The sequence below is a fragment of the Boleophthalmus pectinirostris genome, unplaced genomic scaffold (assembly GCF_026225935.1).
Source record: "Boleophthalmus pectinirostris isolate CB_2022bp ecotype Guang Dong unplaced genomic scaffold, ASM2622593v1 HiC_scaffold_5, whole genome shotgun sequence".
Taxonomy (NCBI): domain Eukaryota; kingdom Metazoa; phylum Chordata; class Actinopteri; order Gobiiformes; family Gobiidae; genus Boleophthalmus; species Boleophthalmus pectinirostris.
In genome coordinates, this window is record NW_026571404.1 from 16350058 (window position 1) to 16374876 (window position 24819).

Genomic DNA, 24819 nt, shown 5'->3' on the forward strand with positions numbered 1-24819 from the left:
AAAACCAGGAGGGGGCGCTCTCCTGGGTCCACTTAACCACTGCACGCCTCTCAATCACTCAACTCTCAATAGAAGAAGCGCTGTCAAACATCCCATCACAGTCTCCACAAAAGCACCAGAGAAAAGAGGCAAAAACATGAATAAAACATACAAGTCCGCTGTTTCACTATATTCACTATTGGCACTGCGTTAACAGGGAATTGCACTCGTTTAATGAGATGCATTGACAGGCATTTTGATGTGCACTCTGGCTTTGTGGCCTGGCCAGCTCCCAAAAATCCTAGCAATGGGACCGGAGATGGAAGCGGTCCATTAAAAGACAAAACTAAATGCATTCTGTTGTGCTATGTAAATTGAAGCCTGGGTGAATACTGAAGAATATGCAAGAAGAAGACTATTGGAGTAGCTTATGTGAATTGAGCACAAAGTTACAGTTACACAAAGGAGTTTCCGCTGAAGTTGATTGGTTAGTCTGTTAACAAAAGAAAACTTGCGGGTTTTTAACTCTAAGTCTTGAAATTTAGGAAAAGTTTTGTTGTCAATGCAAATAGTAGGGCAGAGGTGGGACCAAGTCTGTTTTGCAAGTCTCAAGTAAGTCTCAAGACTTTGACCTCAAGTCCGAGTCAAGTCCCAAGTCAAATACAGGCAAGTCCAAGGCGAGTCTCGAGTCACTAGCCCATAAGTCCAAGTCAAGTCCAAGTCGTCTGCCTTGAGCTTCAAGTCATTTCAAGTCTTTAAACCAAAGTTTCTATGACTTTTAAGATAAATTTTACTTTAAAAATTCATAGTATCTTTGTATAACAGTATTTATAGTATGTATATAAGAGTTGTAGAAATTAATTTACTTCACTTTTCCTTTTTAAATGTCTTGACAAGATCTTAGAGTGAATCATTACGGTCAGAATAGAAAGAATTCAGATTTAAAAGTGCTTCTCAAGTCACAGGTCTCAAGTCCGAGTCAAGTCCCAAGTCGTAATCCATTTTATCAAGTCAAATCTCAAGTCCTAAAACTAGTGACTCAAGTCTGACTCGAGTCCAAGTCATGACCTCTGAGTAGGTGTTTCACAATAACTGAAATATCATGACCTCGTAGCATCAAAAGTCTCAAAATAATATCCTGGGCTGTCACAATATATTGAATCACAAGTTCCTTTGCTTGAATGCATGGTTTTATAATAGCAACAGTCAAAAAAACATACAGAACTACATATCTCTTGATTCATTTCAGCACAGACAACATAAAGAAATATGTTTTTGCTTTAATTCTTGAGATTATGACAAAAATGATTCACACCAAAGTCTTGTCAAGGTATTTCAAAAGCAAGAAGTATCCTACCCACAAATCTTCTCCAAAAGATCACAATAAATATTGTACTGTCAGATGCATATTGTAACAATATCGTACCGTGATTTTTGGATATCGTTACATCCCTAGCAAATTGGGCCTAAAACACAGCTATAATCCCATTTTAATCGGTGGAGCATTTCCCCTCAAACTAGAAGATTTCAGGTTCAAGTTCTATTATGTTTTCACCATTCCAACATAGTGCGCTGGTGTTAGTTTGTACTCTCTAAAAATGCCTATCGCTAATATAATTTACTCAAACCATTTTAAATATGCATGTAATAAAACCTTTCCAAAGCAACAAGGCTCCTATTGAAATTGCATTTGAAAATAACTGAAACCTATAATAGAAACAATATTGTCCATTCCAATCTGTCCATACACTCATGGTTAAATTACCTTTGAATGTATTGTTACCATACCAACCAATTGCGTATAAGTGTATATTAGTGATAGATGACGATGAATAAAGTGCTGGCTGCTGGGGTCATTCACTCATCTTATCTAGCTTTCAATTATTTATATTTTGTAAATTTAGTATCCTTGAGATCTCTCTTGGGGGCAAAATTATACTCCCGGCAGGGGACCAAAGCACTGGTTGTAATGGCTTTGGTATTCATCAGCACTCAAGCCACTGGCAATTAGGGGCCTAATGGTTCCTGGCCAAAAAAAAACAACAAAAAAAAAAACATGAAATGCACCAGACTAAAGCACTCAACAAGCAATGTGTGGTGGGCTTAAGTCAATGTACAGTATTGGTTATAACTTGAATAAAAAGAGAAGACTGAGGAATATAAAGATACAGATCAAGGTAATAAATCACTATACATGCATTATAGAGCATTATATGAGAAAAAAGCCAGGTAAACGTTGTGAGGATTAGCTACAGTTCTTTACTTGTCTGTGTAAATGAATAGTCTGTAAACTCTGTGTTTTTGTGATTGGTTCCAAAAAGTTATTATATATTTTTTCTAATTACAGTATATGAAATAAGAGCGATCAAAAATTTCCGCCTCTTTATGTGTCTTGTCAAGGCCTATTTCTCCCATTTTGATGAATCATTCTGGGGTTTATTTTGTTTATGCTTCCCGCACTACGGAGGCTTGTTTAGATCAAAAAGTGAGCGTTGAGACAAATCAAAACCAGTCAGCATTCACATCACAAATGAACCGCACTGGAGTCACAGCCGCAGCAAATCAAACGTATTCATTTTCACACCAACTCAAACTAAATGTACTCGCAGGTGTTCGGAACTTGAGTCCAAATGGTGCAGAATGGTGAAAGCCCCTTTGAACAAAAACTTATCTGTACAAATTTGCAGTAAGATAACTTAAAGCATTTTATGGGTTTCAGCTTTCTATTTGCAGTTGATATTTTAGGGACTTTGTGGGGACTGGTATAGCAGTGGTGCTAAATGTAAAGTGCCACTGCAACCCATGGATACAAGAATATAGACCTCTATTAAAGCGCTAATGGCGTAAACAGAGTTTGACTTTTGCACTGGGGGGACAAACATTTTAACATCAGAGCACTAGATCCAAGATATAAAGTGCGTATTGCCATGTGCACAGTAAGAAAACGCCTTGCCCTGTACAATGAAATTATCACTTTACTGTCCACACGACTATTACACATACAACAACTGCTCATAAGCCTTCCATAAAGCCAAACTACACAGCACATCACACATGATCAGGGGTGTAGTGGGCGTGGTACGCAAGGGTATGCCGTCCACTTCTCCCAATGATAGATCTAAAAAAATAATAAATATAAAATAGCTACAACTTAAATATTGGCAATGGTGAAAACAACCTGCATAGGCTCATGATATCTGCAGTACTGTCCTATAGTGACCTGCCACATGAGGGGGCCAGGACTGAACCAGGACTAAAACAGGATTAAACCAGAACTGAACCACGACTGAGTGTTGGGACGGGCCCAGAGGTCCACACACTTAGACAGTCGGGTGACCAAAGGAAAAAGGATCAGCAGAGCTAAGCGCAGCTGTCACCCGATGGCGCTTTGCAGACACCCTGCTCTGCGGGTTCAGGGTTCTCTCTCTCTCTCAAGTCCAAGATTAGTCCTGGCTTAGACCTGGTTCACTCTTGTTTAAGTCCTGGTTCAGTCCTAGTTTAATCCTAGTTCAGTCCTGGTTTAGTCCTGGTTCAGACTAGGATTCATATTTATTTCATACAATCATTTTGTTTTATTGACATATTTAAAATATTAATACATTTTTGTATGAAATATTTGTATTGGCCATATTATAGACTCAATGTTGTGACATATTTCACAGCCACCGGGGGCAGTGACCCCCCTGACCCCCGCAAACTCTGCCTATGGCTAATGGTCATATCTCACAACTGCACAGATACAATGTACAGACTTAAACTTAGTGAAAGGTAAAATGACATACAAGCCTTGAGGTCACAATTTTACCCATCTGATACTCGTATTTTTCTTATTTATATTAATGAGTTAGTTTATATATTTTTACTAACTTTAACTGTAAATCACACTAAATAAATATTAAAAATGCTAATTGGTAAAAATCTGAATAAAGTATTAAGTAGAAGCTTTAGTAGGCAAATAGTGGCAGAACAAAGAGTATGTGTAGTGCTATTACACAGTTGCTGTGTTAATAGCAGCACAGAACAATCTTATATGTCACTGGATTCACACAGGCAAATTACTATAGGCCGTTAAAATGATAGGGCTTTGTAAAGACATAGGCGTTTGCTCTTCTGGTTTTTACATTGACACTATATAGCATCATAATCATACACTACAAAAGCCCCAAAACCCATAAAGACTTGAGACTTCACTTTGAACCAGACAGTAATTTGTAACCCCCTTGGGCTAAAGAAATGGTAATGTGGTGTTTGTGGTATATCAGTTTGCAGTGAGCGTGTGCCAGCCCATTATTACCAAATGGGATGACAATATAATGAGCCCTTAGTATGGTGTCAGCTTCACAATGTACCGCCATATTGGACACGCCCATTGGACTACTCGAGCAAAGCATAAAAGTCAGTATTAACTTGGCAAATGTAACTGTATATCTTAATATGTTAGCCACCTGTGTGTAGCTTACCCATTACAGCAACATGTTTTGGCAGCTATTTCTTTGTGTACTGGTGGAAAATGGCTGTACACACATTGTTTAAACAGTAAGAATTTTTTTTGAGAGGATTTTTTACAAATGCATAAGGTGAATAGCTCCAGTTCTTGAATGGATAGGGACATGAAGGGACAGACTTGGGAAATTTAAACTCATAGTAAGTATATTTATAGTAAAACACTATAAGATTTTGAGTTTTTAATTTATCTTAATCCATAAAGAAAGATTGATATTGCAATAGGTGCAAACATATAACTACCCTGAAAGCCAATACACCTAAAAAGAGTTGATTTTTACCTTACATTGCTTTACCACTTGAATTATAAGTAAATAAATACAACATTTTAACAGATATACTGGAGGAAAAACTTAATGGTATTTCTCTCTAAATTTCCGCACATCTGTTGCTATGAAAGAATACACCTACCAAAATATAACCACCAAAAATAATTAGGCTCTGTCTTATTGTCTCATAAGTTTATACCATACACATTGGCAAGAATAGAAACATCTGCGAGGCGTGTTGTCATTTAATGGGTTTACAACTGCCAGAATACTAAATAAATACATTTTAGTATTATAGCTAGTTATAAATTACTTCAAATTTGACATAATATTAAGTTTTGTCCTAATATAATGTCTGAAACTGTCTGTTGTCCAGCTTTGTTAACATATTATTCAAACAAGGCGTTGTATTTCTACTATTTATTTATTTATTTATTTCCCAAATTAATTAAACTTTTTTTTTTTTTTTTAAATAGAATAATCCAACATAATACCAAGCATGTGTTTCTACAGATCCAAACAAAAGAAGTCTTAAATTACAGCCCACTTCTAAACAATAGTAAAACAAGTGCCTTACAACCTGTGCACCCATCCAGTAACAAAAAAGCCTATCTGTGGTAATGAAAGGCTGCCCTCTAGTGGCAACAGGAGGTACTGTTTGGAAACAAGACAAAAGAAGACACTAATAGTGAGCACATGGCTTAATGATCTGCTTCACTGAAGGTGTCTGATGCCAAAATGTGCAACTGGGTGTTACTTGTAGATCAGAGACACAGGCAGTAGAGCAGGGAGGATTGCTAAGATTCTGCTATCAAATAATTTTGTTTAATACCATGACCACTGTAAAGAAATATACTAATTCAGCATATTTATTTGGTAAATTTTCATGTATTATTGTTAGAGATCTTGCAAATAGCATGATCTTACAAATCTTGCAAGGAAGTCTAATCTTAAATTTGTCACAATGCTGCTTTTTTACATACAGAAAATTAACTCTCACATCCATTCAATACATAGGCAATTTTGACCGAAAGAGGCACTTAAATCATTGTACACCAAGCCCCCAATTAAACCATAAACTGTGCTGTTCATTAGACAATAGACTTATTTTATTTTTTATTTTTTTATTTTTTTACAATGGAAAGGCGGGATAAAACTGTGAACTTTCACGATTATTGCAAATTAAGTGCTAGGCCACTGCACTTTGTATGGAAGTGGTGAGAAATCGCACGCATTTTACCATTGGCTCATGTTTAAGTCAAGAGGTTTACTATCGCTCATTAATTTTTGCAGGTGCAGGAACTTTTTTTTTAATCCCTGTATGGATGTGTATGGATATATGTAAATGTGACCACTAGACAGCCTGTCAAGTGCAATGGGCATAGTCTCTTGATAATGAGATGTATTCAGGCTTAGAAGTGCCTGGCTGGGGTTTTATACGGTGCATGTTATAGAATTTGCAACACATACAGGGTTTTTATTTAGGTCTAAATCTTCCATAATGTCTTTTTAGCTATACAAAAATAATAATAGGTAATAAAATCCTCCAGTTAAGGTAGTCTTGACCAAGCCTAGCTCCAGATATGGAGATGGGTCCCTTGGCTTGGAACCCACTGCAGTTTCAATAGCAGTGAAGGATGGGTCAAATGCAGAGGACAAATTTCCGTATAGGGATAGTAAAGGGTGGTGCTACCTAGTGTCTCCACTCAATTTCATTTCTCTCCAGCGACTAGGTCATGATGGTTTGCAAGAACTCCCGAAGTGCAAGTCCGGGCACCAGCCAATCAGCGAAGAGCCATACATTCTGTGTTGGCAACGATTCCCGAGATCAAGGATTTAAAGCCAGAACAAAGAGAATGTTTGGTGAATTTTATCAAGGGGAAAAACGTTATTGCCCTTCTTCCTACTGGATTTGGGAAAAAGCTTAATATACCCTCTCGCCCTGTTAGCTGCACATTACATACGTTACGAACAAATAGCAGCGATTGGTTAAATTTTTAAAAAGTACCTGCCTACCATGGAGTGAACGAATCCTAAAGCTGTGAGATCAGACGGTTTCCACAAATGAAACTGGCTGATGAATCAGGCTAGTAAAATGTGCCTTAATCACTAATTACCTTTTATTTATTTCAGAAAGCATGAAGAGACTGGGAGTGGTTCAATCAAAATACACTAAGCATCAACTTCATCTATAAGAAATAATTACACAGGAGTGAAGAATTACATTAAAACCTATACACATGCAACCTAATTTTGATGGGATGTACAATTTCTGAAATAACTTCTGTAATAATTTGTATATTATTATCATTATTACTGAAAAGCATCTTTACATTTTTACTACAATGTGTCAATTTACTTGTCAGTTGTGTGGAATAGGCTACATCATATTTGCAGACAGCGCTTGGAGGTAATTGGCTACTTCACACAAACTGAAGCTCATTTCTCCCTGAGCAGACTGCCCTCTCCGCGAGACGCTTCCCCCTCCTCCTGTTAACAAGTGCCAATCCTGCTGGCGACGCATTTGAAGGCTCTCCTCACTGACAGCGGATCATCTCCCTTTCATTCACAGGGAAAAAAACTTGTGCCCATTGATGTGCTGTCCCAGTGAGCGGAAGATTCAAAGCCTTTTTAACAGTCACACTTGGGTGTTATTGTTTTAGAGGTACATTCAAGGGGAACCATGCTGCAGTGATACTCAAGAAATAGATTTTAATTCATGGTTTTTCACTGTTTGAAGAATTTTGGAAAGTAAATAATGTTTAGAGCCGCTTGTATATTTGTGGGAAATTGGCACTGTACTGAACATATAGTTTATTCAAGTATATGTAAATGAGGAAGTACTTTGATCTAGATGGCAGAGTGGGTAACACACTGCAACCTAGCAACAGCAGCAGTGATAGAAGAAATCATTAGTTCATGCATCATATGTGGAACATTAAAGATCCTATATTACACAAAATTGATTCTTGTGAGATTTAAGCCATGTTATAATGTTACTTCCTCAAAAACATACCTGGAGTTGTGTCTGCCCATCACCTACACTTTCCCCATGTTTGGCCAACTTTTTTATTTCTTTTTCCTATAGACATGTGATCTTGTCATGTGATTAATATGTAATTATCTTTGACACCTCAATTGACACCTGTGGGTCCTGTTTCACCCTTATGCCCTGAAGAAGACTAGCCTGATTCATCAGCTGATTTCACTTCGTACAAACCGTCTGACCTCGCAGCAGTAGAATTCGTTCGCTTGACAGAAGGCGGGTACTTTTGTCATTTAACCAATCGCTGCTATTTGGTAGTCATGTATGCAATGCCCCATTAACAGGCCTACTGGTATACTGGATTAAGCATTTCCCAAATCCAGTAGGAAGAAGGGAAACAACGTCTTTCCCCTTGATAAAATTCACCAAACATTCTCTTTGTTCCAATTTTAAATCCTCGATCTCGAGAATCGTTGTCAACACAGAATGTATGGCTCTTCGCTGATTGGCTGATGCCCGAACTCGCACTTCTGGGGTTCTTGCAAACCATCTAGTGTATTCCGATTCCTGACCTAGTCGCTGGAGAGAAATGAAATTGAGCAGAGGCACTAGGTGGTGCCAGCCTGGCTGTTCGAAACACATTGGTGTCCCTCCATGTAATAAAGGACTTTTAATATATTCAGTCGATGTGCCTCAGGTTTGTACCTTGCCTACTTTGACATTTTTAGTAAGGGCTACATTTTGTTTATATTTCAAGTTAACCCTCATAGAGCACCTGCACTGCTACTTTTTGACTCTCCCTCTACCGCTCTACCTCTTCTCTTCATCTGATACCTGGAGTTGTGTTTTGCTTCATTCAAACATAGTTCAGTAACCCTTTATTATTAGTCTGACTATATCTCCAAAGCAAAATGCTCTGTTCCACCTTGTGATGTCATTAAACTGTAGTCTTCAAGTTAACAGCTACCTGTTTATTTTTATCTTAGTAGAGATTGGCAATTCCGGGGCTGAAATTATTAAAATGATTCTGGTGAAGGTGTATGGAGTTTAAAAACACAGTGGAGCACTTCCTGTATTGCCACATGACATCATAAGGTGTGTCAAGGTGTGTTTTTTGTTTGGGGGGAGAACTCTAAATGTGCAGGATTTGTGTGTTAAACATGCGTGGATGAAACAAAACACAACTCCAGGTATATTTTTGATGAGGAAACAATATATAATTATAACAAAGATCACAAAATAGCTGAATATGAGACCTTTAACAGTCCAAGTAATGACAGAGATACTGAAAAAAATTACATAATTACTCTGATTCTATATCCAAACTAATATAGACAACATGGTAATTTTATAGAAACTACCAGTATTAAGTTTTGAAAATTACATGGTGAAATTCCATAGTCTAAAAAATGTTGGGGTTTTTTTTATCATTGTGGTATAAAAATGTGTTTCAACCACTAAGCTTTTTTCCTTTATATCTAAATTGTGTATCATCACAGCACACACTACTGCATTTTATTTAAAGATTAATACTTCAGTCTCTCTAGTGCTCTCTTTCTACTTTGAAACTACAACCACAAAGAACCTCTAATACAGCCCTATGTCCGTATTGATTTATCTGAATTGCAGCTGTTATTAAGTGGACACTTTATTGATCGATCTAAAATTAAATACATTTTCTAAAGCGTTACAGTGAGCGCCAATGTCTTTGTGTCATTAGTCAATTCATTTCATAGACACATCGGGGGGCAGACAGTGGCCATAATGGTGCTTTGCCTCATTTCACCGGAGCTATAAAAATCTATGCACTAAATTGAAGTGAATCTAACCTTAGTTATTGTAGTTATTACCAAGAAAATACGCCTGTCAAGCATTTATGATATACAATAGAACATAAATTAATTGGTAATTTCTCTTACATTGACTTGCTACAAAGAGCTGAAAGCAAAAAAACATGGTCTTATTGTTAAATACACACTATATATTTTTCTCTGATTAGTACTGAAGTGAAAAAGGTTCTAGCCACACAGATTTAAGCATTTATACCTTACTAACAGAGGTGGGTAGTTCTCACTTAATCACATACATTTGCTTAATCTTTAATAAAACACTTCTTATAATGATATTCTTTTTCTTGTAGTGTTCAGATACCATAGTTTTAGTCCTACTTCAGACTCTTGAACCTCATAAATCACCTCTGTATTAAAAATCCTAAAAGCTGCTGGTTTCTTTTAAGTGTAAGATTAATGAGCAGTTTTAACAAATCACATTTCATTCGTATTGTTGGGTTTCAGATGATATCACACCATTCAGGCCAGTAATATTTAATACAGATGTGGGGTAGATAAAGTAATATTGTGAAAATGCAGATTTATGCTGTAAGAGAAGAAGTTAATGGGTCTAGTCAGTAATAGAAATGATCAGGTTCAGCATTTAGGGTTTACCTCATGGCAAAATACAATGTTATCAAGAGGAAAACTGGCTCTTTCTTCACATCTGGTGGTCTGAGAGTATTTCTTTAGCCATAGAAATGTGTTTACACTAGTGTGTCTCAGGAGTGTGACTCACCGTGCTGTGCCTGCCCGCTCTCCCTCTCCTGTCTCAGCTGCCCTCTCTGCTCTTTCAGTCTCCTCAGATCCTCACTGCTGCTTGAGCTCAGGGTCTGCAGTCTGCGGGTCAGCCCCTCCAGACGTTCCCTCTCCTGGTTCACCGCCCTCATCTCTGCCTTCAATTCTTTGGCACTGCCGAAGTCATTACCTGAATCATAAGAATACATTAGAACATATTACTCATGGGGTCTGGTTTGGCTCTTCTTGGATTTGTCTTGATTTAATCTTTGTTTCTCTGTTTAGCTTTTGGCACTGTTGAAGTCATTACCTGAATCATAAGAATACATTAGACCACAGTGCACATGACACTTGGCTAAGCTCTGTTTTAAACCTGGTTTAGTCCTGTTTTACTTTCTATTTAGCTTGTGACATTGTTGAAGTCATTTCCTGGATCACCACAAGAACACAGCGCACATGAAGTCTGGTTTAGTCCTTCTTTAGTCTTGAATTAGACAGTTTAGATCAGTGTTTCCCAAACTTTTTTTCTGGTGACCCATATTTTAAAAGTCACAAACCTTTGCGACCCAAGTCAATAGACATTATTCACAAATCACAAAATAAACACTGATGAACTTTGAACATTAACGATGATATTTTATTGTTTACTGAGTGATTGTGTCACTCTGAACAATTAGTATTGCTCAAGTTTTAAACAATGAAAAACAGTAATTGAACCAGCAATAAAAGGATCCATAAGTCGCCTATTTGGACATTAAATGTAGCCCATTTCTTTTTCGTTTCAACATTCAATTGAACCAGCAATATCAGAACAAAATAGTCATTAAATTTATTACAAAATGTTAGAAATTATATAAAACATGTTTTAACATTTCAACATTTCTAATGAGATAGGTGGGCCTGTCTGCGCTTTTGTTAGCACTTTCCAGTCCGGGGTGTAGGAGGAGAGAAACACGCAGAAGCTTATAGGCAGAACTGAATAATGCAGAACGTGACAAGGTGACCCCAAAAAAATCTCTTGTGACCGAGTCTTTGGGAAACAATGGTTTAGATCTTAACAATAAAAAAACTATAACTGAATACCCAATAAGAAAACCTTGAATGACAGTGTTCAGTCTTTGCTGTACGTTTAACACAATATGTAGTTCTCAAATGCTGATGGACAATATTGGTTTAGGAGGAGATTTGGTCCAGTATTTGACAAGATTTAGCTAAAGTCCTGAACCACACAGCTCAGCACGCATTGGGTTTTAGGTCTAGTTTGCATATAATTCCCGGTTTAGTCCTGGTTTACATTTGTTTTATCCCTGGTTCAGCCCTGATATAATTCCTGATTGTTAGACTTGGCACCACTCAAGTCATTACCTGATCACCACAAGACCACATTACAGCCCAGCACACATTAACGAGTGCTCAATCATTAGCACAGTAATTAAGACTGGCTAATGGCATTATCCAAATGAGGTGAATAAATGAGGAGATCTGGGTGTAATTGATAAACACAACATAAAGTGCGAAATACAATGCTGTTTCACCTGGACTGTTCCCAAATGTATTGACTATTCTGAAATGTTTCTCACTAATGTTAATTTTATGGACAAATCTTCAGTTCCCCATAGTACAGAGTAATATCTCATCAACAGTGCAAGAACAAAAAGAAAGTAATTGGGGATTCTAGTAAAAGTAATCGTCCACTGCAAATTTCGCTGATTTTAAAACTTATATCAGGTTATTCATCTTGTTTTCAGATTTATTATTGACTTACTAGATCTGAATTGGTTGTATAATCTTAAAAAAAAAAGTCACATATATTTCTTTCATAACTACTATGACTCCATGACAACTAGCCAGAAAATCTTAAATTTAGGCAATAAATTTTTAAAAGAATCCATTTACCAATTTAACGTTCTCCCCTGCAACACTCAACTTGTTTTTGGATTAAGTGATTCAGATTTGCTTTATACATAAGTGTGTTTATCTAATATTTAGCATCCATAAACTTATTTCCAGCCCATGAACACTTAGCAGAGACTGCTCTAGTCTAGAGGGAGTTTATTTTAAGATAACTTGTCAAGTAAAATTATCTTGCTGCATGGACAGATAATTTCACTACTTTTAAGTCATTGTCTGATAGATTTAAGTGTTTATATTTTAAATTTTGGCCAAGTCTTTTTGCAGTGTAAGAGTTTGGATGTAATATCTGATTTATAATTTGAAGTCAGGGCAATTGGAAGAAAACACTAATAATTCATAACACATGGGATTTTCAAAGGACGGATAGAAGGAGCACATTTGTCACTTGTAGACTTACCCACAGGGGGAAGAGTAAACTTAACTTTTACTTAAATAAATGACTCAAGTAGAAGTAAAAGTATGGTGCTTGAACACTACAATGGGAAGTACAGTTGTATTTAAAAGTTATAAAAGTAAATGTAACAGAGTACTACGAACCAGGAAGACATTTGGAAACATGCGATGATAACTTTCGGTGGAGTTACTGACACTGGGCTCACCCACTGATCAAACCCATTGACGTAAATGTGATCAGCGTTAAAATGAAGACTGCATATGTATGTGCTGTTTGGAATTAGGTTGAATTGGCACCTCATCTTTTCTAATCGCAAGTACCCAGTGCACTCAGAGATGTGCGTCAGTGGGGAAATGATGAAAACTGAGGTATGGTTGGAATTGTCGATTAAATGAACATAACAGAAATCTACAATGACATGTAGATGAAGAAAACTGGGCCATTTTCTATTTTTTCCCAGAATTACTACCATGAACAGAGCTCACTGGAAGTTGTCATCGCATGTTTCCAAACGTTTTCCTGGTTTGTGACGTGAGCGTGAATAGAGCCTCTGACAGATATGGTTGTGTGTAATATATGTCTGTGCAGAGTGTGTGGTTGTAACAGTAATAACCTGAGATAGCAGCCAGTTTAGCTTCATGCAGCGCCAGGAGCTGAGTCTCTGTCTCACTGACTCTCCTCCTCAAACTACTGCCCAACCTCTGACTCATCACCACCTGAAAACACAAAGAGGAAAGGATGGGGTGAGAGAATGGAGGGGGGTGAAAGAGGGCGAAAACAAGGAAGAGAGAGAGAAGCAAGGGAGGGTGAGCGAGAGAAAGAAGAAAAGGCAGAAGTGAGAAGGGGAGAGAGGTGGAGGGGGAGAGGGGAAAGAGAGAGGGAGACACAGGAGAGGAGACAGGGGAGAGAAGAGCGGGAGATATAAATTGAGAAGAGAGAGGGAAAGAGAGGTGGCATTAAGAGGAGGACAGATGTGGATAGAGGGAGGGGAGACATAAAGGAAAGAGGGAGAGGAGAGAGAGACAGAGAGAGGGGAAGAGAGATTGCGGAAAAAGTCCATGCGTTTTATTCAAAATTAAGAATTTATCCTTCTATTTTTTTTTACCAAAAAGCACATTGAGATCCACAGACCCCATCAGAGTCGAAATGCTCCGTAACCTTTATAGAAAGTCCCCATGAAGGATGCCATAATAATGTCAGAAATGGGGTTAAAAAAAAGCCTTAAATGTCATAGGGTTGATGGATAAGAAGCTCCGCACCCTTTTTCTGTGGATGTGATGTGTTCTGATAACGCCAAATATGTCCCCTCACTGCCCTTTACAAAAAAATCACTTTGAGCCAAAGCATACATTTCCCATAATCCACCTCTCTCCATTGAGGAGCACAGAGGAGGAATGTAATGCTTTTTCCTCTTAAATATGACATGGTTTAGTCCAACATTTTGACAAAGCACAAGTAAGAAGGGGTATTTCTGCTCTTAAAAAGGACTTTTTTCACTTGCACAATTTATTCGTTGAAAAAAAATCTAAAGGGAAATCATAAGTTGCTTAATCACAACTGTTTCATGCAACTGTGTCACGCAATTTGACATCCTACATAATGCCATATTGTGTAACACTGCAAAGCAAAGAAATGACATCTGCCTGGAGACAAGCAGGTTTAAAATTGCACCTTTAAGTGATGAAAGTAACCTAGCCTAGGCAGTGTTGGGAGTAATGTGTTATAAAAGTAACAAATTACTGTAATGCTTTGCGGCGCAGAACTCCACGCTCCACGGGGCGAAGTGCAGCTGACGCCAGATTGAACGCTGCGCTCCACGGGCTTGAGGTTCTCTCAAGGGTGGTCCTAAATTCCGAGTCCTAGTCCAGGATTAGTCTTGGTTTAGTCCTGGTTTAGACCTGGTTTAGTCCTGGTTTAGTCCTGGTTTAGACCTAGTTTAGTCCTGGTTTAGACCTGGTTTAGTCCTGGTTCAGTCCTGGTTTAGTCCTGGATCAGTCCATATACGGCACAAAAGTTCAGCATCTTCGCTCGCTGATTGTTATTTGACGATCAGCAACAGTTATTTTGTTGAGAGTAAGTTTAAAGTGCTGCAGTAGTCGTGTAATGCCTCACATTTTAATTGCAGTAATATTATAATGTAACAAATTACTTTGAAATGGCAGTAACAAGTAACAAATAACACATTGCAGTTTTGAAGTAACTTACCCAACAGTGCTAATAGGTTTGGTGAAAAATGACAGTGACATTTACTGGAAATAGCACAAAACATTTTTACTTAAACTTGCAGTGACTCCTGAGTGTTGTGCCAGTGTCACTTTAACAACATGTACACTTACTTACTTACTTACTATGTTTTCAGATAACTTTTAGAGGACAAGCTGTTCTTCACTATCTTGCACAAACTTGAATTACTTAGGACATAGCTTGCCTCCAGCTGTGTACTTATACGTATAGAGAGTGAGCGAGAAGGCTCTAAGATGCAAGAAGCAACCCCAGGGACAGTTTCTATAAAGGCATGAAAAGCTATTCACACATACAGTACAGCAGCTAATGTAGGAAGAATATAAAACGCCCAATAAAAGCCCAAAGAGGATACACGCAGAATCTATCTTAACATATAATCGTAAATAACACATTCATTATCCTCACAGTCCAATAAGGAGGCAATTATAGATGCTAATGATTCATATGCATATTTAATACAGACACACAGCTGGTACATGTTTCGTTCTTGACAAATAGATTAAGCCATCAGTTATTCACATATGTAACTATCCAAGCCAAAGGGGATAATATGGAATACATTACATACAGATAAAAAGACTTACTTTTGCTGTAGCTTCCTTGATGGATAGATTGAGTGCTTGTTCTTGCTCTTGAAGCCTAAAAAGAAGCAAAAATTTGATTATGGTTTGATAAAATTGCTTAGCACATACACCAGGCAGCAATGCTATACAGCAGGGGTATCCAACATTTTTCCTCGGGTGAGCTACCTTTACAAAACGAAAATTCGAGAGAGCTACTCATTTTAATGGTCACAGAAAATAAATTATACATAAGAGCCACAGTAAGAGATGAGATGGGATACAGTTGGATAAAACATAAAACATAAACCATTATTTATTTATGAATGATACTGTAGATTTAGAAAAATAGTAGGCATCTAATTCATCAAATTTGAGTTATTCAGGACAATACGTGTAATTCAGAAATCCCTTGGCGAGAGACTTGGAAGGGTGTGGAGAGCTACTGGTAGCTCCCGAGCGTCAGGTTGGAGAAGGTTAAAAAAATGGTTAAATCATTTGGTATTACACCATTAAAATTACAGTTTGATAATTAAATATATTCAGATTAAATTCATTACAAAACTACAATAAGTTAATGTTTAAAAGGCTATATAATATCTGTATTTGTTATTTAAAACCAGAAAAGGGATTATTTTCTTTCAGTTGTAGCACCAGACATTTTCACCCATAGATGGCGCTGGTTCTCTGCATTTCAAAAAAGGATGTTGTCTTTGAAAAGCTCAGCTGAAGAAGACTGCGCTATCAGTTATAAATGGTAAAAAAAAATGTTTAGCTAGTCAGAAAGAACATCGCGAGTCACAGAAAATGAATGATTTGACACTGGCAGCATTTTTTCAGTAAAGCTATTTAAACTTAAGTTATCGCTCGGACATTTTCTCATTGTAGTTGAAGCTGAATCCACAACAACCCCTGCTGTACGGTATCCAGCCATTTAGTATTGCTTTGTGAACACCACATATACAATAAAATGTCAAATGAAATGCACAATACAATTATTTTAGTTTTAAAATTTTCTATGACAAGTTTAAATATTTAGTGTAACATGTAAGAACTGAGACTGAGAGGTCATTTTCTTTTTCCAATTTTGATGTGAAAGGTAAAATTCATACTTCTATCCAATCAAATATGACTTAATTTAACCCACAGTAGTGCACATGATGTCTATATCCGCATCCACATATTAAAAACTCATTTATCAAGCATGTCTAGTTTGATCTAAGTACAAACAAAGGGTGAATGTCAGATCCAAATGAGGCAGATTGCATTCAATTACCGCCTATCAACATCCAAACAGCACCGACCAATAAGACCAGAGCAACCACATAAATTAATTATTAGATGAATAAATAGAAACACAAAATCTGTTATCATTATCACTGGTGCATAATTACAGTCACCTTGGGGTGCTCTCATTGCATCAAATCTCAAATATGAGTCTAACCTTTTCAGTTATTTGTCAAGCTCAGGAACCATACATAAGCCTATCATGAAAACACATTATAAAAGTACATTTCTGAAGAAAATACAGACAATAACCAATCATACTGAAACTAATTTATGCCTTTGACATGACCCTAAAGAAGGATTATCTCAAATCTAAATGTACACATTACTGTTAAAAACTTAAGCTGCAATAAATAAATAGCAGAATGAAACACTTTAGGCACAGTAATTAGTTTGTAAGCTGTGGACTTTATTATTACTTTATCTATGTATTTATTCTGTCCTCTACACCTCAAATATTAATAGTATTGAAAAATAACAAAAACGTTAATGCTAAGTTTTTACTGTAGACTATATATTTTTTAAATTTTGCATACCTCCAAAACAGTCAGTAAAATATTATACATTTTTGGATACATCTTCTATCTCCAAACATTACAGAGGCTGACCAATACATGCATCCTGAATTTCGGACTTCCGGTCATCGCGCAATGCTTACTGGGAAAGATCCTCCGAAAAAGTGAGCATCAAACTGCCATGTTTGGTTTCCCAGTGGGATGCATCTATTGTCAAAGTCGATCTTTTCAAGTCTTTTGAACCATATCGCTTTTGTTTCTGGTTCTGATATTGTCATATTTTAGTTATGGGATTTGAACATTGTAATTGTGTGGTTGTTGGATGTACCAACAGTGGAACACGGCTTGAGAAATGGGCTTCGGAAGTTTGCAAACTCCATAAATGCAAAAGTGAATCAGATGTGTGTGACTGCAAACCTCCGTTCAAACTATTTCCCTTCCCAACGGAATTGAAAAATACTGAAAGGTGAAGGCGATGGGCAGTATTGATACACAGGAAGAACCAAAAAGGAAACCTCTGGCTCCCTAAGAAATCATCATGAGTTTGCGGCGAACATTTTGTAAGTGGAGTGCCATCAAAGCAAAATCCCGTTTGTTAAGTGATAGGTACAGAAGACAAACAGGCTGAGCTCGCACTTTTGACTGGCTTTACAGCAACATCACGTCTTGTTCGCTTTGCAGTGGAAGGTGTTTCTTGGTGAACAGCTGGTGCCTTTCGCTTTGGCATTGACTTTTTAAAGTTGTAACCAAGGTTGAGCAAGGGATCGGGATTTTGCTTTGATGGCACTCCACATACAAAATGTTCCCCACACACTCGGGATGATTTCTTAGGCAGCCAAAGGTTACCTTTTTCGTCCTTCCTGTGGATCAATTTACAATTACAAATTTTTATTTCCGTTGGGAAGGGAAACAGTTTCAACGGATGTTTGCAGTCACACAGATCTGATTCCCTTTTGCAGTTAGGGAGTTCACAAACTTCCAAAGCCCATTTCTCGAGCCATTTTCCACTGTTGGGACATCCAACAATCACACAATTACGATGTCCGAATTCCATAACTAAAATATGATGATATCAGAACCAAAAACAAAAGCGATATGGTTCAAAAGACTTGAAAAGACTGGCTTTGACAATAGACGCATCCCACTGGGAAAGTGGAGTGGATGTAAAAATAAATGGCATGAACCATATCTATGTAGCAAATTTATTAATCTCTATATCATATTGCAGGCTTCTTAATTCCAAGTACCTGTCGCTCTCTTTAATCTAATATTTTCAGGCAAGTCAGACCTCAATATGAGCGTGAAATGACAAGAGCTATCATCACCACAAACTGCACCGCTAAGGTCAACATTTCAATCAAAATGAGCAGAAATCAGAGCTTTGGAGCAGAGTTTGTGTCAGGTATCAAATTATTCCTACAGCGTTTGGGGTCACGGCACGAAGGCGGAGATAAGTGCAATTTACATGGCTTTTCTAACGAGTATGGGGACTCGCTCACATGCTATTAACTTCTGATGCAAAGAAATCATTAGCATCGGGGAAAAGCATTAACATTCATCTCGGGTTGGTGCAGGTGTGAGAGTGGAGGAGCAGGAGAGGGAGCAAAGGGGAGCGGGACGTCTCTAGAAATCAGAAAAAGCCAAATGGATCATTACAGCTTAATTACAACAGAAATAATGCGGCAGCTGCAGATGGGAAGGTGGTGTAAATTGGAGGTTTAGATTTACTATATACACAGAGTTAAGTGAAGATAATTCAACTGTCATATTTTTCTATTTTAATAGTCATAATACATTTTCCTTAAAGTTTGTACAAATAAATATTTTACTTTTTTAATTAAAACCAGTAAAGGGTTATACATGATTTGATTTGACCCGTATAAACCATGCATGGTAAATTGAGATTACTGATAGTGCTGTGTAAATGTGTGTGCCATAAGCTATAATGTTTATTGCCCAAATGGCTTTTTAGAAATAGTTAGTTCAAGTCAATCAACAAGTGAGACTTCTTATTACCAGCTTAAATTGGTGATGCTGGTGAAATGGTACTATGTTTAGATCCTTCCACTTAAATGTCACATCAAATAAAAGCTGTCAAATAATTGATGGCTCATTAGCAGCCCCATTAGGCCACAAATAGTACTGCAACAGATAAACTAAAGTAGGTAGGATCCTCTTTGTCCAAATGGCAGGACAGCGCATGCAGTTCACATTGCTGATCTACAGTTGCTCATCTGTTTATATTTTTTGTGCATTCTTCCAGCACAAAGTCATTTTAAGATATATGCCCATAATTTAGATTTATGTTTCTACCTACCTTTTTTTGTAACTCGTAGCGTATAACATCTTATTCAGCTTGCATCTATTGTAGTAAATTGTTATTTGAAATTAGATTTATTCATGGGTTTTTACTTCCTGTTCATAGGTGCCATTTTGAGCACTTTTCACCATTGAAAAGACATATTATTTCGGTTTGAACTGTTAATAGCTAAAGGAAAGTTGCTCACTTACAATAAGAATTTTAAGACTACTTTAATTGCTAACACAACACTTCATTGTTCATTGTCAATAATGTTTCATAGATACTCCGAGCTCTCAGTGCATGTGTTGTGACTGACCTGAGTACAGAGGGCGGGGGGGACACAGAGATCAGACTGCGGTCCTGTGACGAGAGCAGGTCCTGTAGGGTCTGGTGGAGGTCCTGTAGCTGTGGGGGGCTGTAGGTCTTTAGGACTGAGGCCTCCAGACCCTCAGACTCGGTCTCCAGGTCCTGGTCCTGGATCTGCTCCTCCAGACTCCGCCTCCTCTGTTCCAGTGCTGACAACCTCTGCTGCAGCTCAGCCATCTCCATCTATACACGGGTAATTATGATAGAAATGTTATTGTAAGGAATTATGAAAGCTGTTGAACCTAGGAAAACTTTACTTTACAAACTTATTGATCCACATGAGAAATACTTGGACACAGTAGCTCACACATTATAATATAAAAAATAAAGACACATTCACTTCAGTACATACTTAAAGATGCTTGTAACTTGTAATGTCCACCACCTATTATTGTGAAGGGGCCTTCCCTCTTCCCAGATTTGACCTGCAACTTTGCCTAGTGGCATCATCACCTGCTTGTCCATAAAGTAAAAAAAAAAATTGAGAATTACAGACAAGGTGGTGGACCTTTTAAATGTAGAATCGGACAAGAGAAAATAAAATATAATGTAGTGCAATATAATTCCCATGTAAAAATGGGCGTAGCTGCATGCACTTATCATATTATATTTACCTCTACCAGACATTTTTCCTGGATTAGCCGATCTCTACGATGTGCAGGATCCTGGGACATCTCTCTCCGTTCTGCTCCTTTTGACTCTGTACTCTCCCTGGTAACAAAACATCAGATGATTAAAAGTAAATAATTAAAATTTCTTGATAATTTATAACACCATTGTATGAACAAATAATCTGAATCCCTGTATCTCTTTCAGTGAATTTTCACACCCATACAGTCATTTTAATATTTAGTACATGTTTTGGAATTGTATGTTTTTGGTAGGGCTACAAAATGAATGGCAATCGAACAAATACCACACTTTCAAGTAAATTAATCATAATTATTAATATGAATTGAATATTCATTTTTAAATGGGGGGCACCCAACCCTTGAATGCATGAATTAATCAAAATACCACTTTGAGAAAGCTAATAATAAGGGCCATTATTATTATCTGAGCTATTTTTAACCTCATTTAATCTTCTATTGGAAAAGGGTTTGCTGTTCTGGAGACCTCACACGTTTTTATCCTGTTATTAATCACTTTAAACTGTGACAGAGACAAGCCACCAGGTCAACCATTGTTTTTAGTTTTTCAGGACATGCCATGAACAGACTCCTCCTGACGTCTTTCCTGTCACACTGAGCAGACGGTTATTTTTAGCGGCTTTGACCAACCATCACCAATAACTCAAATAGAAACTAGAAAACAACACAACAATATACAACCATTTGTATAAAACACACAATAAAAGAGTATGTAATTCAAGATAATTGAATCAAATGTCCTCCATAAATCATAATGTAATCAGTGACAGAACAGCATCTACTGTTTCTCAAAGTAAACGCAGCTTTTGTTGGATAAGGTCATGCTCTTCTACTTGGATATGAATACACGCTTGAAATACGCTGAATACAAGGACTAAGAGAGCATAATGATAAATAAATGTGATAATATATATTGCTTTAAAAGTCCTATATTACACATAGCTGGAGATGTGTTTTGTTTCATTCACACATGGTTGAATAACCCTGTTTTATTAAGCTGCCTGCTTCCCCAAAGCTCAAAATGCTCTGTTACACCTTGTGATGTCATGAAGTGGTACTTTTCATGTTGACAACTCCTTTTACCTTTAATTCAGTAAAGATTGGTAATTCCAGGCCTTAAATAATCCAAGTGATTGTAGTGAAGTTGTATCAAATCTAAAAACACAGTGGAACACTTCCTGTATTGCTACATGACATCACAAGGTAGAACAGGGCATTTTTGGTTTGAGAAAAGAACTCAACCCAAATATGCAGAGTTTTTTTTTTTTATGTTAAACATGTATGAATGGAACAAAACACAACTCGTGGTATGGTTGTGAGGAGAAAACAACATTAAAATATAGTTCAGAAAATAGAATTATATAGGCCCTTTTACTATAGCAGCAATATTCAACTGTATTGGGGGTTTACATAATAATTTTGAGTGTAGTTTGTAGTTTATGATAAATTTAATATATAAGGTGTATGTCTAGTTTCTGACTGCAGAATTTTCCATTTAAAGGTATTGTTTGGGGACACATATAGCCATAAATGTTGGTTATGGGTTTTAAATGGTTTTGAATAAAAAAGGAGGAAATTGGTGAGATGAGTAGGCTTAAAGGCAATCATATCCACTTTATAAGCAATTAAAATAAAGTGTTGAAATATTTTGCTATTTTTTTCTTTCATTTTTATCAAAATAGTAACTGATTTAAACTGATGGTATAATTCTGACCTGTGTTGTGCAGCGCCGTCTGTCCTCTGGAGGGCGCTGTTCACCACCAAACTGAGCCGCTGGAGGAACTGAGAGACCGCGGGCTGACGGGACGGTAAACCCAGCCTCAGAGCGCCTCTCTCCCGGCACAACTCCTCCAACTTCTTCCCAAACCTCTCCGCTGCAACAACAATACACTATAGTTATGATTCAATGCTTTACATCCGATACAGAAAGCTACATGACAGGCCCTCTGAAAGCATCCGGCTCAATTTCAAATTTAGGATACGTTTTTTCCATTCTAAAATAAGAGTTGCCAATCAAAAACAAACAATTACAATAAATGTAATCAATAACGTTTTACACTGCATCTCAGCTATGCAGTGCATAATCATGTGAAGATCACCAAGATGACAACTATAAGACAAGCAGGCTGAACACTTACCTATTATTGAATTAATCTCATCTATTTTTAGGAATGTAATCTCAGCTGAAAAAAAAAAAAATCTGTCTTTATTTTTTCTGATAATAAAATTTTAATTGTTATAATTACAAGCATTACATTAGCTTTGTTTTGTACACTTATACAATGTCAGTATAGAGTAAAGAGGCATTTAGACCTAAGCTTATAATCAATAGACAAACAGAAAGTAGTGTAAATTTGACCTATATATTAACAACCGGTTCTGCCTGACAGAGGCAGCAGATGTACTCTCGTATTTTGGTCACAAGGTCCAAGAAATAGGTCAGGGTACTTCACTATTTCCTCAACCCAGGACAACTTCAAAACAATAATACACATAAATCTTTAATAATGATGATATGTTTTCGTTACAATAGGCCTGACACTGATGGACTGAAGTTTGCTTTAAAAAGTCAGTTCATCTTGAATAATAAAAAGATCATGTTGAATTTGAATAGTAAGTTTTGCTGTGTTGAATGTATGTTTAAAAAAAAAAAAAAAACAGATTTTCACAATCAAATTTTCTAATAAATCTGTGGCCTGGTTTCTTCACGTGCTTTATCAGATATCTCAAACATGATCAAAAGCTAATGTAGTTACGGTTAGAAAGAAAATTGAATCAAGTCAACTGGGAAACTTCAAATATTGTAAACAGTATTCACATTTGTATTTGAGAGAAGCATGTTTGGATGAACTGGTGAACTCAGACAGACCACAGAGGCTGCATGTGACCGAGTGATGGTCAGTCTGGGACAGTAACGAGACCAGTGACCTAGAAATGTTTGCTCAATAACCCAGAGGTTGGTGGTGAAATCTATCCAACTGACACACTGCTGCTTTGTTACATATGAAGTGAATGTGCAAGTTTGGTGGTGGTGACAGAGGTATAAAATGGTAGGCTTGTCAGTCTGTCTGTCCTAAGCCAGCTGTGACTTGCAGGTGAAGTAATAATGCAGCAGTGGCTCAGATGGGGGTCAGAGTGGTCTTTTTATAACTGGTCATTGGGGAAGACACCTTGACCAAATACAAACATGATGTATAGGCCAGTCACAATTACACATTTTGAAGCATGATATATTACTGAAGAAAAGAAAACAATAATATGGAAACTATTTTATGCCACAGATACAAAGCATGGTAAACCCAGCTACATGTACATACAAGTCTTATTACTATTTATTATTATTTACTTATTACTACACTATTTATTCAAATAGTCACTAGCAATTATTGTGACAGGCCTATGTGAGTAGGAGATTGAAAGTAAGCCAGGTAGCCTTCTAGCAGCTGTGGCTACATTAGAGTTTTCCACCATCACCAAGTGTGGAGAGAGTGAATGAGCAATATAAAGCAATGAGTGTACTACTACAACTGTATAACCAGTTGCATAATGCAAGAAAACAATACTACCAAAATGCATTAACTTGATAGTACACTTTACACAGACACATATGAAATAATGCAAAGATAAAGGTTATTTAGGTTATTTACCTGCATCATAGTCGTCCTCCTGAATGGCTTTCTGCTGCAGCCTCTGGAGCTTCAACATCATGGACTCGATCTGAGATAGACACACAAATGACCAGAGTAAAACTGTTTAAACAATGACCACACACAGCACCCAGAGTGCAAAGAGCAGAGGTGAGAGCCACTCAGCAGTATATCCAAAAGTGTCAAGTGTAGTGAAGTTTAAAAGGCTGCTTTAATTTTAAAGCTCTGTACACAACAAATAAGCATTCAATTTACCATTTTATATTTTATAAGAGACACAAATTAATCTTAATATTTATACTGGATGTAGAGATCCGAGTAGCTATGTACAGCCGTATATGTCACGTGGTGTACTGAAAGTTCTTGAAAACAACACAAAGACAAAAAATCAACAGTGCTGCAAGAAACGTGTTGAGAAAAAAGACACAAATTAACTGCAAGAGACGTGAGAAGAATCAAACATGAAGCTACAAGGGAGCCATTGTTCTCCAGCACTGTCATATTCTGTCTGAAGATGGACCCAAAATGAACTCCAAAACCTACTGCCAGTTTTTTTTTTTTTTTTTTGAGACACTTTCTTCAAGCAGAGATACAGAGAAAAGTCTGCGTCTTTCAAGAGGACCATGATTTTTATGC

At 37.1% G+C, this 24819-nt stretch overlaps 1 protein-coding gene across 1 annotated transcript in view; it reads right to left on the bottom strand.

Moving 5' to 3' along the window:
• disc1 (DISC1 scaffold protein) overlaps positions 1-24819 on the bottom strand; it is a 90559-nt gene that overhangs the window by 62585 nt on the left and 3155 nt on the right. The window contains exons 4-11 of the mRNA XM_055162960.1: positions 24184-24253; positions 22675-22719; positions 22251-22410; positions 20501-20597; positions 19837-20069; positions 15441-15495; positions 13226-13328; positions 10306-10494 (exon numbers count right to left, since the gene is read on the bottom strand). Of these exons, the coding sequence (XP_055018935.1) occupies positions 10306-10494; positions 13226-13328; positions 15441-15495; positions 19837-20069; positions 20501-20597; positions 22251-22410; positions 22675-22719; positions 24184-24253 (952 nt within the window). The remainder of the gene's footprint in view (positions 1-10305; positions 10495-13225; positions 13329-15440; positions 15496-19836; positions 20070-20500; positions 20598-22250; positions 22411-22674; positions 22720-24183; positions 24254-24819) is intronic.